The sequence below is a fragment of the Polypterus senegalus genome, chromosome 11, assembly GCF_016835505.1.
Source record: "Polypterus senegalus isolate Bchr_013 chromosome 11, ASM1683550v1, whole genome shotgun sequence".
In the NCBI taxonomy this organism is placed as follows: domain Eukaryota; kingdom Metazoa; phylum Chordata; class Cladistia; order Polypteriformes; family Polypteridae; genus Polypterus; species Polypterus senegalus.
The window spans coordinates 57,985,505-58,002,720 of NC_053164.1; the positions used below are offsets into that span (position 1 = coordinate 57,985,505).

Consider the following 17,216-nt stretch of genomic DNA (forward strand, 5'->3'; position numbering starts at 1 on the left):
TATGGACACTCTAAAATCCCTTTGAACACTCTGAACAAAGAGAGATACAAGAAAAGGCTAATAAATCAAAGTGACTCTGGAAAACTTCTAAGCAAATTATGAGAAGCCTCTTCTGTATTATGTTTGTCTGTGTTACATCCCATCTTTGATGTATGCAGTAAACCTATTTCTATCATGTTTATGTTTATCAGTAAATTTTATTATTCAGTTTTTTTTTAAAAACAAGTTTGCTTCAGTTACCTTGAAATAAATCAGGCGACCGTTAATGTAAATAAAGTGGGAGTCTTGCCAGAACATCTCATGAATAACTGGCAAAGTCAATCATTAGTTTATTGATTAACATCAAATGATCCAGTTCTCTTTCCTAAAATGGTTTATATAAATAATAACCACCTTTGTTGAGCACTGCTGCATTAAGTACCCAGCCGCCTTCTTTCAGCTGTTCCTATTAGGAGTTACCACAGCGACTCATCTTCTTCCATATCTTTCTGTCCTTTGTATCTTGTTCAGTTGCACCCATCACCTGCATGTCCTCTCTCACCACATCCATAAACTTTCTCTTAGGCCTTCCTCTTTTCCGCTTCCCTGGCAGCTCTATCCTTAGCATCCTCCTCCCAATATTTTCGGCATCTCTCCTCTGCACATGTCCAAACCAATGCAATCTCGCATCTCTGTCTGCCAACCGTCCAACTTGAGCTGACCATCTAATGTACTTGTTTCTAATCCTATTCATCCTCATCACACCCAATGCAAATCTTAGCATCTTTAACTCTGCCACCTCCAGCTCTGTCTCCTGCTTTCTGGTCAGTGCCACCATCTCCAGCCCATATAACATAGCTGGTCTCACTACCATCCTGTAGACCTTCCCTTTCACTCTTGCTGATACCAGTCTGTCAAAAATTACTCTTGACACTCTTCTCCGCCCATTCCACCCTGCCTGTACTCTCTTTCACCTCTCTTCCACAATCCCCGTTACTCTGTACTGTTGATCCTAAGTATTTAAACTCATCCACCTTCACCAACTCTACGCCCTGCATCCTCACCATTCCACTGACCTCACTCTCATTTACACACATGTATTCTGTCTTGTTCCTACTGACCTTCATTGCTCTCTTTTCTAGAGCATATCTTCTCCTCTATTAGGTACCCAGCCTGTTAGATGTATTTATTGATGTTTAGTTTTTTAAATTTTATTACTACTGTACTTTTTGTTTATAATCTCAAAATCAATTAATGTTTCTTTATCATTTCATGTAGGTATTGATGTTGCTCTTTCTATACCAAGATCCTTCACTTCTTTGAAATGGACATCATACTGCTGGCTTCTTTTCCATGAAGTGGGATGAGCTCATGTTGGCTTTTTCAAATTTAGCTCAGCCCTTCTCGGGGTGGCAAAATGATGCGTTATTGATATTGATCTACTTTTTTTGTCTTCAATGACTGAATAACGTTAAGGGACCAAATGGTACTGGATTTTATGTATCTCTTTGCAGGCATGTGCTAATTGGCCTCAACTGGGAAAAGCTTGTACCAGAAGTGCAAACACACAGTTAAAAACCAAAAACAGCCAGTCTTCATTTTAATAAAGGCGACAGCCTTCAAGCCCCATCACAAAACCAGAAAATCCAGTTTGCACATGCACAGACCCGAGGGTATAGAGGTCACTGCAGGGCCAACTGGTCTAGCCCCTTCAACTGGAAGCAGGTTGGCAGCACCCAGTACAAAAACAATTTCACCTACTACAAGAAGTAGTGTTTATTTTTAGTTAAGTAAATGCATTAAGCGCATGATAGAAATTTGGAAATATTGCTTATACTGTATGATGACAAAGCTGAGAGGTCCAAGAAACGTAATAGTAACTTAAATTACCGAGGGAAGTTTATTTTGTGCAGCAATCAGTGGAGCTGTACTGCACTGGCACTGGCCTTTAATGCAGAAACCCCACTGAATATAATTTAGAATACATTTTACCAATGCAGCACAAAACAATTAAGCTGTTACAGTATTTAAATCAAAAGGTCAATTAGAATCTCTTTGAAGACAACCAGCCCCTTTCTAAAATAAAATGAAGCACATTTGATGTTTGACATACCCAGACAAATTTCTTAGGTTACTGTGTTTAGTCAAGACCACTTTATCAGTGGAAAATTTAAAAAGCATGGATGCTCTAAAACGATTACAAAAGCAGCTAAGTAACTGTTATTTGGGATACAGAGGCTTCATTACAAGAGTAACTAGAGAAAACATTTAAATAAGAAGTATATGTAAAACAAAGGCTTAAACTGTAGAATGGCATAAATAAAGGTAAACTGTTCACATTTTTTAGGAACAGAGAGTTGAATAAAGACAATTGGGTTGAATGATATCAGATTTAAAACTGAAAAATGGCCGAACTACCACACACACAAATGTACCACTAATTTACATTATAACTGTAAATTTCTAAACTCAAAATCTTCATGTACAAGAATGGACAGGGCTACAAGGTCCAGTTTTGAGGAGAAATTAGGGCCTTGATGGAAATATTGGGGAAAAAGTTTCATGGGAGAATTAGGAGGACAAAAATATAATGGGGTGGGGGGGTGTTCTTTAAAATAAGGGGCATTTTTATGTTCCTATAGAAATGTGATTTCATACCTTACACAATTTCCCCAACCACGATGTTGTCAATGAAAGCAAAGGCAGCTTTACAAGAGTCACCTGCCATTGCTCTGTCACCTCATCTTAAAGCTCATGCACAATTGGTTAGGGAGTCAGAGTCATTTGGGATTGATAGCCATCTGACATTACACCCCAGTCAGTACTCCTGTTGTAAAGTTTTCTAACTTTACTAACAAGATTCAGAGTTCTAGCTAAGCATGACAGTCGATCTATGACATGTATTAGCCTGAAGAGCTCAGTGACATTGTTGTCTTAGTTTTACAAGTTTAGAATCGAATCTTTTAAGTATATTTCACTCTAACAATTACCATTTGTATTAATTCCCAAAGAATCAAGCTACAGGCTGAGGGTTCAGCAGTAAATAAAGTACAAAACAAGAATTTATAGGTTGCGTCTATTATTTAAATGACTACTTTTGCTTTCCTACATTTTATTGGTTTCTAAATGAAACTATTATTGCATATTATATCATAGGGTTAACACTAACTTAATTTAATTTTACAATGAAACTGTCTGTTCGCATCCAAGCACAGAACACTGCGTTTACAAGTGTACAAGTAGACTGCTGTTTCCATCCATCCATTCATTTCCCTAACATGTTTATCCATGGTAGGGTCTCAGGACAGCTACAGTCTTTGCCAGCAAGTGTCGGGTGCAAGGCAGGGCCAGTCTCTGGAAAGGGCGGCAGTCCATCGCAGGGTGAACCCACGCCATTTTCACAATGCTAATCCCCCATGTCTTGGACTGTGATTTATGGGAGGTTTATACGCTGTAGATTAATTAAGCTTTAATATCTCTAAAGAATAGACCAGGGGTCCCCAACTCCAGTCTTGGAGGGCCTCAGTGGCTGCAGGTTTTCATTCTGACACTTTTCTTAATTAGTGACCTGTTTTTGCTGATAATTAACTTATTTTGAATAATTTTATTTGACTTGCCCTTGAAGATTCAGATCCCTTAATTGTTTCTTTTTCCTTAATCAGCAGCCAAACAATAATGATATATACAAGGAACCAAAACATGACTAGCAAACTCTGTTGATCATACAATATGTGAAAATAAAGAAAGGTGAAGGTCTCAGGAATGATGATCTGCTCAGGTCCCCAAAACATTTTAACACCGATCTTGGAAAAGAGAATTTTTCGGAAATGTATGCTATTGCACAATAAGAGCAGCAATAAGCCATGGAATTAAAGAACTGGTTTAATTAACATCAAGAATCAAAGTCTAATTAAGCAACTGGATGGAGTGAAATTGGTTGGAGTTTCAGGCACTAGCTTAGTTGGCCTTCTGTTGGCTCACAAACTTCACATTTTATTTCATGAAAACATGAAGCAGTTCAGAGGTACAATGAAGAAATTCAGGGGAACAAATCTTAAACAACAACTCAACTATCTATCTATTAAAATTAATTCAAAAGAAGTTAATTAGCAGCAAAAACAGTGCACTAATTAAGAAAAGGGTAAGAATGAAAACCTGCAGCCACTGTGGTCCTCCATTATGATTGTTTGCCACGTTGCATATTTAACGTGTTTAGGGTAACAGCTGGTGCCCATCATTTGTGAATATCCTCCATGTAGTGCAAAGACATGGCATACAATAACGCATAAAGGTTGGAAATTGCTTTTAATCTGATTGATTAAAAATTTTGCTACATCGGTAGATTGAGTTAGTTGTACTTAACCAGCTCGATAACAATTTATCAATTTATTTTTACAAGTGACAAGACTTTTTTTTACAGTAAATTGATCAAGCGGTAAATTATTAAACCATATTTGTTTTTCGGAAAGGAAAAAAAAACTCTCAAAAGGAGGGGAATTGACTTGCGGATGGGGGGATTTTGTCTAAAGTACCTGGTAGCCTTGATGACGGATCTTTCTCTTCAATGGATGAATGGATGCATTTTTGGGCATGCTTGTACAGGACGAAATGCTTCCCCTTCACTAAATTACTCACGCGTGGCTTAATAAATGCTTGTTAACACGTACATTCGACCCAACCTACATACCTTTCCATTAAGCCGCTCTTTAATTATACTGTTTTTCTATTCGCTGTCTAAGTTTCTTCTGGCTCGATTTTCTTGGGCCACATGATAATAAAATGTTAAAAGTTCGACCCATGTGATTGACTAAACGGCGACGTGGTGAAGGGCGTGTCCTACGCAGGCTGCCGTAGACAAGCGCGTCTGGACTGGCCGAGGAGTACAGCTGTTTCCGGCCTCCAGCCTCGGATTACCGGCTGGTGTCTGGTAGTCCGGAGTCACAGAATACAAAGTAACAAGACCGGAAAAATGAAATGCACAGAGTGACCGGCGTGCTTTTAAGGAGAAGCGAGAAGACTAACAAACTGGGCACGGATCAGAAACAAATGCCGGAAGCGAGCGCTGGGATAGAGTGAGATGCATTAAACGGGCAAAGGAGAATGCAGCGGGACAAAGGCTGTCGACAAAGAAGCCACGCCACGGGGAATATCTGACTTTTGCGCTCAGTGAAGGATGATCTGGAGAAAAGACTCCTGCGTATGACATTGGGACTGCCTTATCAAAAGTTTATGAAGACCTTTGAACTGTAAAATATAAACAGTAAGAGTCAACGCAGTTGCGACTTTGAAGAAGTTATGTTATCGAAAAGAAGCGTATCGCACGAAACGGGAAAGTAAGTTTCTCTTCGCTTACCTCATATACAGTTGATACTTTGAAGCTTTCACCTGCAAGATGAGCACACATTTATCATAATCAAGGCCGCGTCCTACGAATCAATGGACAACTCTTTCACTGACACGGGAACGGACTTAATTCAGAGGAAGTCCTTTATATTTTTTGTCCTTTTTTTGTTTGCTCAAAGTCCTCTTTTAACCGTTAATGTACACCGAGCAGTACAAAGAAGCCTTTAAAACATCAGTTAGAAACTGCAGTTAAATGCATGACAAGTGAAGAATACAAAGCAAGGTGACAGCATTCGTTTGCGTACGTGTTTACATAAAAATAGAACTAAAATGACCACTGTGTTTAGTAGATTCGTGACTTGCAGCCTTTGCGTAATAGTTTGTTAAAAAGAATATTTGAATCACTCAGGCCAGTCAATTACTTTTTAATCGACAGCTCCACATGCAAGTAAGAGAATTCTGAGACGTAGGGCGGGGGCGAAAGTGCACAGCTGTGAGACGGGTGGATGCCCGCAGATATTTTTTTTCTGTCGCATACATTACCAGAAAAACCGGACAGTGACGAGGTTTGGGGGGTGAAATAAGCTATGAATGATAAGGTTTTTGACATCCGATAGAAACTTTTGATCGACAAATGTGAACAAAAGCTCAAGACAGAGCCAAATACGGTGAACATTTTATCTTTATTATAAATCTGTGGGAAAGGCTGTCAGATATTACTGGTACATCTGATAAATGTGAAAGTTGTTTAGCGAAGCATTAGATTCCATAAACTGTGAGACTGTGCTGCATTTTAGGTTTATGAAGAAAAAACTGTTTTTTTAAATTGTTCTGTCAATCGCCCAATATTTAAAGACAATCCAGAAAAAAGGGACAAAACCAGAAAAAACAAATGAAACGCATGTTTTAGAGGTAACTAACTAACGTAGCCCCTTTATCACAACTGTTTACTAGATCATGTTTGTTTCCTTGTAGATCCTTATAATTTTGTAATAGTTTTGATATATAGAGTTTTATGTAATACTTTGTAAAGATATATATTCTAAATACTGAGTTTTGCCATATATAAACACATTTTTGAACAGCTGTCATTTTGAACACTTAGCGCATTCCTTTGTTCGTTTTCTTTTTTAAGCCAGATAAATATGGCCCGAGTGCGTTAATTCTGCGATCGGCAATTGAAGTGTCAGGCTTTTTGGCAAATTCAAGCAGCATCAAATGGAGACGATATAACATGTTAAAACGCTATATAAAAGCACAAAAAGAGGGTTTGTACCAGGCTATTATTAGAACATTTAAGTTCCAATGGCTGAAGGACAAAGAATCCTTTCAGCCATGAAATAAGTTGAGGGAGAGAAGGTCAAGTATTATAAGAAAGAAAAGGCTTGCATTATATGCTTAATGATTTCAACATTTACTCTAAATAAAGTCCGGAAGTTAAAAATAACAAAGGTGATTATCTAAAACGATATTTAAGGACACTAAGTAATATTTAGAAGACAATATATATATTTTTCTTTTTGAGAATAGTAGTATGTTATGTAAGGCTAGAGTATATAAAAGCAGGGGAATGAGATGCGTGTTCTAAAAAGGAAAGAGGGCACATAAAGAAAATTCAAATATAAAGCTGTAAGAAAAAACAAAAGCAATTTGGTGTGTGCAATTTTTTGGTTTGTAGTCTAAAATTAGAAAAGCAGAGCAGAACTGTAAGTAGTTAAAGTTACTCATTAGTTAAAACAAGTTAAAAGACAGCCTTGAGAAAAACATGCAATTTGAGGATGGCAAGCACAATGGTACTTTACAAGCAAGGATTTCATTGTTTTGTTTTTTTATTAATTTTTTTAAATATTTGTTTACTTTCAGTGAGTTTTGCGTAAACGCCTAACCAGAGAAATCTTAAAGAACATTCAACTTATGTTTAACTGACCAAACACATTGGATGTGTGTTTTCTAAAGTTCTATTTGTTAAAACAATGTCAGAGAAAATGGCATTATTTGGACAAGCCTGGGGTTTATTTAAACCCTTATTTGCCTATCGCCCTTGGGGTGTCAAAAATAAAGAGAAAAATATGGACAAAGTGCTGGAGCAAAAAATGGCTGACAAACAAAGTCTGGTGCATTTGGAAAAAATGCAGTCGCCAAGTGCCACAGTAATTGAAACAAGATACTCTTGGAGGTGGTGGTATATGCCTGATTTTGGCAGATGGATTTGGAGATTTCCCAAGAAAGACCCAGACTCTAGCACTGCACCTTCAGTTGAAGCAGACTCTAAACCTACAGAGTTGTCTGGGACTACATTCTCTGCAGCTCCAGTACCCCCGGATTCGACTCCCCTGCCAAAAAGTGCCAGATGGGATAACGTCGTTCTTCCAGAGCATTATGAGATCTGTTTTAACTTCCTGCGGCATCTGTTTGACATGTTTGTGGTTGGATTCTTATGTGCCAGCTCGCCTGTAGTAAGGGTCATCTTGGACATTTTTGGATTGAAAGGAGCACTCAAACTTTGGCTGCATGGGATGGTATTGTTCCTGGTATCAACAGTTGGCATGGCTTTCTTACTATGGGTTGTCCAGACTTATCTTCCCCAGTTTGCTTTAATTTATGGTGTGGTGCAGGCTCTGGTTATTTCAGTCAGCGTCAGACAGAGGTATGCTATAGAAAAGCACAACAATTTGCATGATACATTGGACGATGTCTTCGAGAATGAAGGAAGGACTGAAATCATTTCATATTATAGTGAAGATGAAAAAAGTGAAGAGCAGGAGTATGAACTGAACTTATCAAAAAGTAAGTGTTTGCTTTGAAAAGAATGAGTTTTATTTTTTGCTATTTGCATGCAAATTGCCAAGAAAAAAAGTTTGTTATAGTGACAAAAGCTTATTTTAGTGGAATCGATTAATTTGAAAGATGGACATTTATGTTCTTCATATACAGTGGTGTGAAAAACTATTTGCCCCCTTCCTGATTTCTTATTCTTTTGCATGTTTGTCACACAAAATGTTTCTGATCATCAAACACATTTAACCATTAGTCAAATATAACACAAGTAAACACAAAATGCAGTTTTTAAATGATGGTTTTTATTATTTAGGGAGAAAAGAAAATCCAAACCTACATGGCCCTGTGTGAAAAAGTAATTGCCCCCTTGTTAAAAAATAACCTAACTGTGGTGTATCACACCTGAGTTCAATTTCCGTAGCCACCCCCAGGCCTGATTACTGCCACACCTGTTTCAATCAAGAAATCACTTAAATAGGAGCTGCCTGACACAGAGAAGTAGACCAAAAGCACCTCAAAAGCTAGACATCATGCCAAGATCCAAAGAAATTCAGGAACAAATGAGAACAGAAGTAATTGAGATCTAGAAGTCTGGTAAAGGTTATAAAGCCATTTCTAAAGCTTTGGGACTCCAGCGAGCCACAGTGAGAGCCATTATCCACAAATGGCAAAAACACGGAACAGTGGTGAACCTTCCCAGGAGTGGCCGGCCAACCAAAATTACCCCAAGAGCGCAGAGACGACTCATCCGAGAGGTCACAAAAGACCCCAGGACAACATCTAAAGAACTGCAGGCCTCACTTGCCTCAATTAAGGTCAGTGTTCACGACTCCACCATAAGAAAGAAACTGGGCAAAAATGGCCTGCATGGCAGATTTCCAAGACGCAAACCACTGTTAAGCAAAAAGAACATTAGGGCTCATCTCAATTTTGCTAAGAAACATCTCAATGATTGCCAAGACTTTTGGGAAAATACCTTGTGGACTGATGAGACAAAAGTTGAACTTTTTGGAAGGCAAATGTCCCGTTACATCTGGCGTAAAAGGAACACAGCATTTCAGAAAAAGAACATCATACCAACAGTAAAATATGGTGGTGGTAGTGTGATGGTCTGGGGTTGTTTTGCTGCTTCAGGACCTGGAAGGCTTGCTGTGATAGATGGAACCATGAATTCTACTGTCTACCAAAAAATCCTGAAGGAGAATGTGCTGCAACAGGACAGTGACCCAAAACACACCAGCAAATCCACCTCTGAATGGCTGAAGAAAAACAAAATGAAGACTTTGGAATGGCCTAGTCAAAGTCCTGACCTGAATCCAATTGAGATGCTATGGCATGACCTTAAAAAGGCGGTTCATGCTAAAAAACCCTCAAATAAAGCTGAATTACAACAATTCTGCAAAGATGAGTGGGCCAAAATTCCTCCAGAGCGCTGTAAAAGACTCATTGCAAGTTATCACAAACGCTTGATTGCAGTTATTGCTGCTAAGGGTGGCCCAACCAGTTATTAGGTTCAGGGGGCAATTACTTTTTCACACAGGGCCATGTAGGTTTGGATTTTTTCTCCCTAAATAATAAAACCATCATTTAAAAACTGCATTTTGTGTTTACTTGTGTTATATTTGACTAATGGTTAAATGTGTTTGATGATCAGAAACATGTGTGACAAACATGCAAAAGAATAAGAAATCAGGAAGGGGGCAAATAGTTTTTCACACTACTGTATGTTAAAACTTAAGTGCTTACTTTGTTTAGGACAGGGTTCTGCAAGTGTGGCTCGTGATTCTCTCGTGTGTGTGGTGTTTTTTTTTTTTTTGTTTTCCTTCGTACCAGCCTCAGTGAAAACTTCTTTTAGTCAGTAATTGACGAGGACCTTCTCATTGTATTGAGCTATTCCTGGTTGTTTTTCTCTTGTGCCTCAAGGACATGAAGTGGAAGGTTGCAATTTACTCAAACACAAAATGAAAACCCTGTCAAACATCAGTGTAATCCAATACAAGGTCACATGAATTTTTAAACCTATACTGGCTACATCTGCTGGAAACGATCCAGGTTGGGGCACCGGTCCTTTATTGTGCTCACTCACCTGCACAAAAGAGTATGCCAGTCCATTGCAGAGTACCCCCACCCATGCTCACATTAGGCTAATATGTGCAGTAGTTGCCAGGTAAGTTGACATGCATACAGTATTTTTAGAAGAGATGGAGTGGAGAATCATTTTGTTTAAATGGTAATGAAAAATTCTCTCTGATTCAAGTTGTGATTGGTATCTTTTGCAAACAGCTGTCTCTCCTAAAAAGATTGTTCTAATGTATTGATTTCCTTTGTTTGACTTCATTTACTTGATTTCATTTTATAATAAATGTTACTTGCATCCACCCATTCATTTTTTTATTTTTTTTATTTATTTTTTTATAAATCGCTTTTATTCATCTGAACACTTTAAAAAAAAATCCATTAATCTTTATTTGCCTATCTTCATTTTACTGAATAAAGAATTACTTTGACAAATGAATATGAGAAGCTGCAGAAAGGCCTTTCTGTAACAGCCATATGCTAAGGCATGTGTGAAACTATACTTTAACTGTTAGAGACTTCAGATGTTTTCTATGTGAGGAAAATGCCCAGCATCCCAGCCCCTTCTTTCTTCACTTACCTAGGTGTCTTTGAGGTATCTCAAGGCCGATGCTAATCTATTTTATGACTTCTAGGTGGTGCTTGTGGTTGCTGACTGAAGCATTTCAATCACTTTTGCATTAAAATTTGATGAACTTTCCATTGAAACAAGCAACACTTGCCCCAACAGATGTATATATTTGCTCACATTTGGATGCTGGATAAACCACCTGCTTTGCATATGATAAATAGCAAGAAGTGACCTGTCCATGTCTTCAGCTCTAGCATAGAATGACTAATAAAGCAGCATCAGACCTCGGAGAGAAAAAATAAATTGCCCCACACTGAGATAAAGCAGAAATCAAGGGGATATTTTCACATTGATGTTTGCTTTGTTGCAGTAATTGAGTGTTTTTTTTGCCATATTTGGCTATAAAATATGGCAGAACATTTCTAGTAATATGTTTTCATCAACAAGTACCGTACTTATTTTTATTCTTGGTGCAACGGGTCATTATTTCTGCTTGTAGGTTGTTTAAATCTATAGCCTCAAAATTAGGTTGATTCAGAGTTTTAGAAGTTTTGTATGTGGGTTTCTTTTTTCCCCCTTTCATACGCTCCACCTCCGGTTATGATCTAGGTTGTTATAATATGCTTTGTCTCTCAAAAAATATTAAAATGTTACACAATTTATGTGACAATAAAACATAGGCAGAGAATCCAGTGCCATAGTGTTGAACAAATATGGTAAAATAGGCCTGGGAAAAAAATAGTGAATCGTCATCATCTTGCTTTTGCTGTCATAAACATGCTTTAAAAATGAAGCACATAGTTGGCAAATGTCCTTTCTCCTCCACGCAGCTAATGTTTCGAAATGAACAAATGCTTTTTGAGGACAATACATGACATACACTACCACTGTTTTCTCGCTTTTTTTGTTATTTATTGCTTTACATTTCTTTCCACAATTGATGTTTTTGTTTATTTTTGCAGTTTAAATAATATTCTACCCATTCAAAGAAAGCTGATACTTTTTTCTCAAATATGTTTGTTACCTCTTATTGTTTACATTTTGTCATGCTTTTAACATGTCTGAGCCTCACACATTTCATACTATCAACAGAACTTTTGGATTTGCACACTTTATTTTTTTAAATTAATTTTTTCTCATTTCGTCAAATCCTGAGAGTTTTGTCATCAATGTTTGTTTTTCTCTTATTAGGATTGAAGAAACAGGATTTTTATTATTAAACTAAAGTTTTTATTTATTTATTTTGGTATAGTTTTTTCAAATGAAGTGTAATTATTTCTCTAGCTCAGATTTTTTAGAGGGAAAATATCTACCTTGGGCTACAGTGCTGAATCAAATTTAAATGTTATTGTTTCGTGGTACAATTTAAAAAAAAAAAAAATAGACCACTTTTACAATGGTTATAGTTATATATGTGTATGTATAGTTATACTTTGTGATTTAAATCATCCTTTTACTGTATTCAGAACTCTTATTCCTGGTGCTTGTTGCAGTTTGTTATAGTAACATTTGACATAAAATTTTAAACATGTTCCAGAATTCTGTCAGTCACAAAAAGACTAATGGATTAGTAAATAAGTGTATGATTTTGTAAATATTATGCCACTCTTAAATAAATAAAAAAAATAAATTTATCACATGTCCTGTAATGCAGTATTTTGACACGTTACAGCTACACTGCCCCTTAAAAAAAGGCACCGTTTTTGAAGTCAATCGTAATCTCATGCCTGTATCTTTCAGCATAAAACTTTTAATTTAAGAAGATTTTAACTGGACACAATTCCTGTATGTAACTTGTGTTCCAGTTTTAAAACTCTATGATTTTGTTTAGGTAAATTTAAATTAGTCATTGCCAAATTAAAGGTTTTATTATGTCATATATTCAGATTTCTTGTCTAGAATGGTTATTTCATTTACATTAAAGTTTTAATTAAATGTCTATTTATTCTTCCAAAACATTTGGTTAGAATTTATATACTATTACTTTAATATGTTTTGTAATACATATTAAACATTATGGAAATATATTTCAGGACATTGGTGTAAACCTCATTTATCAAGGTGTGTGCATAGCATTAAATTATTTAATGAATGATCTTGAATTTTAAGGGTAGACTTTGTATTGTGTGTAACCTGGCCAGATGATAAACTGCACAGAGATATTTTTGACCTGAATAACTACCTTCTATTTACATAATAGAGATGTTGATTAAAGGTGAATTTATGAATTGAATATCTTATTTAAGTGAATCAGTTTTTAAGCTATTCTGTTATCAGGCAGCAACAATTGATAAAATGTAAATTACAAAATGTAGTGTTTGGCTGTAGAGCTTGTGGCTTGTAACCAACCTAGAAAAGTTACCTAAAGTCAAATATAAGATGAAAAAATAATGTATTTCTTTTTTTTTCTACAGCAAGGAAAGCGCCACGTGAACATCCTGAAAATATTCCTTGTGAAATATTATCCAACGTGTGAACTTCACTCTGCAGTTAATTCGCTCACAACAAAACGCTTCACAGTGTCCTGAAATTTTATTTTTTAGTGCTGAAGTTTTTTTTTTCTCTTTAAACTATTTTATCTCTCACAACCACTTAGCATAGAATTTATGCTACACTGCAATGGTTAATTTTCAATCACTCTGTTTTTAAAAAAAAAAAAAAACTTTAATTTGTTTTAACAGATATATTTTCATTGTCTGTTTTTGTTTTCTTTTTTAAGAGCGGTACTGGTTTTTGCAGATAATTATATAAAACCTAGTGATTAGCTATAACAGTATTACATGGAAATCATTTTTTGTTTTCTGAGAAATGTTTGTCTTCACTTTCTGCCAGTAATAGTACCAATTGCACCATTAACACTCCGTGTAGTTTTCTCTGGTGCTAAATGTCGGACTTAAGCGTGAGGTACTCTGAAATACTGAATGTTTATGCTACACTTTTACAATCATGTCATTGACAAACTAATACAAAGTCAGTGTCCACATAAATCTAGTTTATGCTTCCATACTGTGTTACTGACTGCTTTACAGATTTGGTAAATGCTGCTGATTTGAATAAACTCCTTTGTCATCCCGTTTCTTTCACTTGATGATCATAAAAACAATTCTTTGCATTTATTTAGCACATTTTTCACTCCTAAAAGCGCTTTCCACACAAGGAGGACCTGGGAACCGAACTTGTAGTCTCTTTACTACAACACTCCCTGTTTTAATTACTTGGTGGTGCCACATTACTACCAAAAGTGGAGTTAAAAAAAAAAAAAAAAACTGTTAAATGTGCCTTGATTACACTGATATGAGAAAATTACATAATATAAAAGCCTTTATGCAAATAATTTCTTATTATGAGAATAGATTTGACTATCTTAGTATTTTTTACTAATTTCTTTGTCTGTTTAATAATATAAATGCCAAGTTCTTTTGTTAGTGACTCATTTAATTCTTCAGAATTACAAAATCTTTGGAAGAGTTGTACACCCAACTAAAATGCATGCTTTAATTTGTGTTATTTATTTGAAGAGTCGCAATCTTAAAACATTCATCACATAATCATTTATACTTTGTCTCAGAATGAGATTTAATCAAATTAAGTTTTCCATTGTTCAGACATACTGTCCGTATTCCATATTTCAATATCCTGTCTCAGAAATTAGTAATGGGACCCTGTTCATTCTTTAATTTTTATTATTTTGCCTATCTGATCTTTTCTGTTATGGAAGTTTTAAACTGAATAAAACAGTATATAATCAGAAAACCTGTTTTGATTTGTTTATTATCATCAGTTGTATCTGTAATGTGTTACAATACTTTTTTGAAGTTTATTATATTGTTAGATTTTTCCTCAGGGACGTTTAGCACTAGTAGTAGATGAGACTATGTAATCGCAGCTCGTCATTGTCCTTGAAATGTTTTACAGATGATGGATGGATGGATGTTTTGTGTACCTTTTTTAAGACAACCAAATGTTGAATTTTATTTGTTGTTTATTGGTCGGAATGTCGGGCATGACAAAATAAAAATAAAAACGCTAAAGCTAATGCCTGGTGGGTAGTACAGATAAAATCACTAAAAGAAGACTTTCCAGACCTCTTAAAAAGAATTTGGGGAAATTGCAATATCCAGATGTGCAAATCTGATAGAGAGGTGAGCACACAGACTCAAGTCTGTCATGGCAGGCAAAAGTGCATTTATTAAATTTTGGCTTGACTTGAATTGTGTGTTGTTTTTTTTTTTTATATTTTTAAATTAATTTAGACCATTTTGCATAGGTCTGTTTTTGACATTAAAGAGTCTTTTTTTTTTTTTTCTCCTCCTGATCAGTGTCAAAAAAGCCCAATTAAATCCACCTTTGTATAATAAAATGTGAAAACCTTCACAGTACACAGTGTTTTCACAAACCATTACTGGCCAGATAAGTAGCTTTAAACATTTTTAGTGGCCTGAGACCTCTGTACAGTGCTCTGTACTATAAGCCTAGACTGTGAATCTTTGAGCAGTGTGTTCACGATTGACACAAAGAGGTACCATTGTTTGTATTATTAATTTAAGCACATTATTTTTGTCTACTATTCTGATTCTTTGAAAATAGGACCGTGTTGTTTTGACTCAAACTTGTTTGAAAAAACTTTTGAGCAGTTTATGCAGAAATCCATGTGATTCCAATGTACAGTAGATTAAATAAGTTTACCTTTGCCTTTTATGAAATCTTAGTTTGAGGACCTTTTAACCTCCTGCATGCTATTTATTGTGTTGGCTGTTTTCAATGTTACCAGCTGTATGCTTGCTGTTTGTGGTCTTTGTACTTTTTCAGAATTGCCTTCCAAGTTCTTTTATTCAAAGTATGTTTACATGAGGGTAAAGTTTTGGTGAGTGAAGTAAAAATGAATCTTCAAATAGCTCTTTTCCAAGACTCTCTGTGTAAGAGGATTTCTTTAGTTTTAATAGCGCAATAACACTTGCATTATTACAGCTAATGCAACATCCTACAGTTCAAATCTGGTTACTGTATAGGCCATCCTGTGCTTGATTGAGTTACTCCCCATTAGCAAGGGGCTTTATTTACATACCTCATGTATCATTTAATATAGGCTTTCGTGGAAACAGCCCAGACAAACTGTTATTAGTTAAGAAAATGAACTTGATTTGCATATTATATAAGGTGATTCTTTTTAGGTTTAAGTACAGATGTTAGTCCAGCTAGTGTGAGAAGCACTGAAGGAAATACTCTTTAGCCGAGTGGCACACTACAACTTTCACATTGTGTCATGAGTCCAGCTGTCTGCACAAGGGTAGGTGTTTACTTTTCTTGTGGAAAATTATTTATAGTTACTCAAGCTTCAAGGTAAATAAATGGTTAATGTGTATCATGTGTCAGAAAATGTTCTTTTTTTTCTTCTCTCTGCCTCCTTTATTGACTTACTTAAAGAAAATGAAATCTGGTGTGTGTTGAATTTGAGTGTCGCCGAGAGATATTGTGGTAACTCCTGAAAAAACACCAATCTCTACAACTTTCTGTCCCTGTGCATTAAATTAGCAAAGTTATGTCACAACTCCTTATGGGTTTAAAATAGTGTAGCTCACTTTTAACAATACTAAATATTTAACTTGGTGCTTTAATAGATGGGGAAAAAACAGGATAAGCTTGTAGTAAAGCTTATAGTAAAGTAAAATCTGATTTGTGCAGACATGTCCTTCAGCTGTACAAAAGGCAAAGGTTTTAACTTAATTCTTGGTTGCACATAAGTTGCATTTACTCAGGTAAATGATTAGCAACCTCTTCTGTTTAAAGAGAACCACTCAATATTCTATCTTTATGTATTTAGAGGAGACCACTTGCTTGTTTATTTAATTAATGAATAAATCATTTTATGTCATTTTTTTTCGAAGATGTCAGACTTAATAAAAATCAGTCATTACACAAGGTTTAATCTGCATTTTAATGACAAATGGTCTGAGGTTTTTGTTTGGTTTAGAAAAATGTTACAGGTAAGTGTGTGCCTCAGTCTTGATGCAGTGATCTTTTATTATTTATTGAATAAATTTAAATTTATTACAATTTAAAGACAAATTGCATGTGAATTTTATCTGGTTATTTTATCTGATGTCCTTTTTCAATCGTAATTTAAGTATATGTGGCCTATACTTGTTTTTTATTTCTATCTGTCATCTATCTATCTCACATAGTTTACTGTCAAATAATGCAAATAGTACACGACACGTGTTTCGCACTTATTTGTGCTCACATCTTGCACACTCCGCTGCACCCCTCGCGGGGATCGGATGTCAGCATCTGAGGCGAAGCCTCTTTACACTGTACCCGCGGTGTGTGGTTCGTTTGACAGCCTGGAGATCAGAGTAATTACATTCGTAGTCCGAGTCTTGATCTGATTGTATGGGTGGTTACCTACCATGTAATGCATGTGGTTGGTCTGTCAGTTGGCAAACATCCGCCACAGGCCCTCTCAGTTGCT

At 35.9% G+C, this 17,216-nt stretch overlaps 1 protein-coding gene across 2 annotated transcripts; it reads left to right on the forward strand.

Moving 5' to 3' along the window:
- Positions 1-4,713: 4,713 nt before the first annotated feature.
- On the forward strand, positions 4,714-14,500 carry c11h6orf47 (chromosome 11 C6orf47 homolog). Of its 2 annotated transcripts, XM_039768714.1 has the most exons (3): positions 4,714-5,312; positions 7,186-8,109; positions 13,162-14,500. In XM_039768714.1, exons 2-3 carry the CDS (start codon positions 7,296-7,298, stop codon positions 13,221-13,223), a joined length of 876 nt encoding a protein of 291 aa, XP_039624648.1. In that variant the 5' UTR covers positions 4,714-5,312; positions 7,186-7,295; the 3' UTR covers positions 13,224-14,500. The 2 variants fall into 2 exon arrangements, with proteins under 2 accessions (XP_039624648.1, XP_039624647.1); XM_039768713.1 differs by having other exon boundaries at positions 4,714-8,109.
- Positions 14,501-17,216: the final 2,716 nt, after the last annotated feature.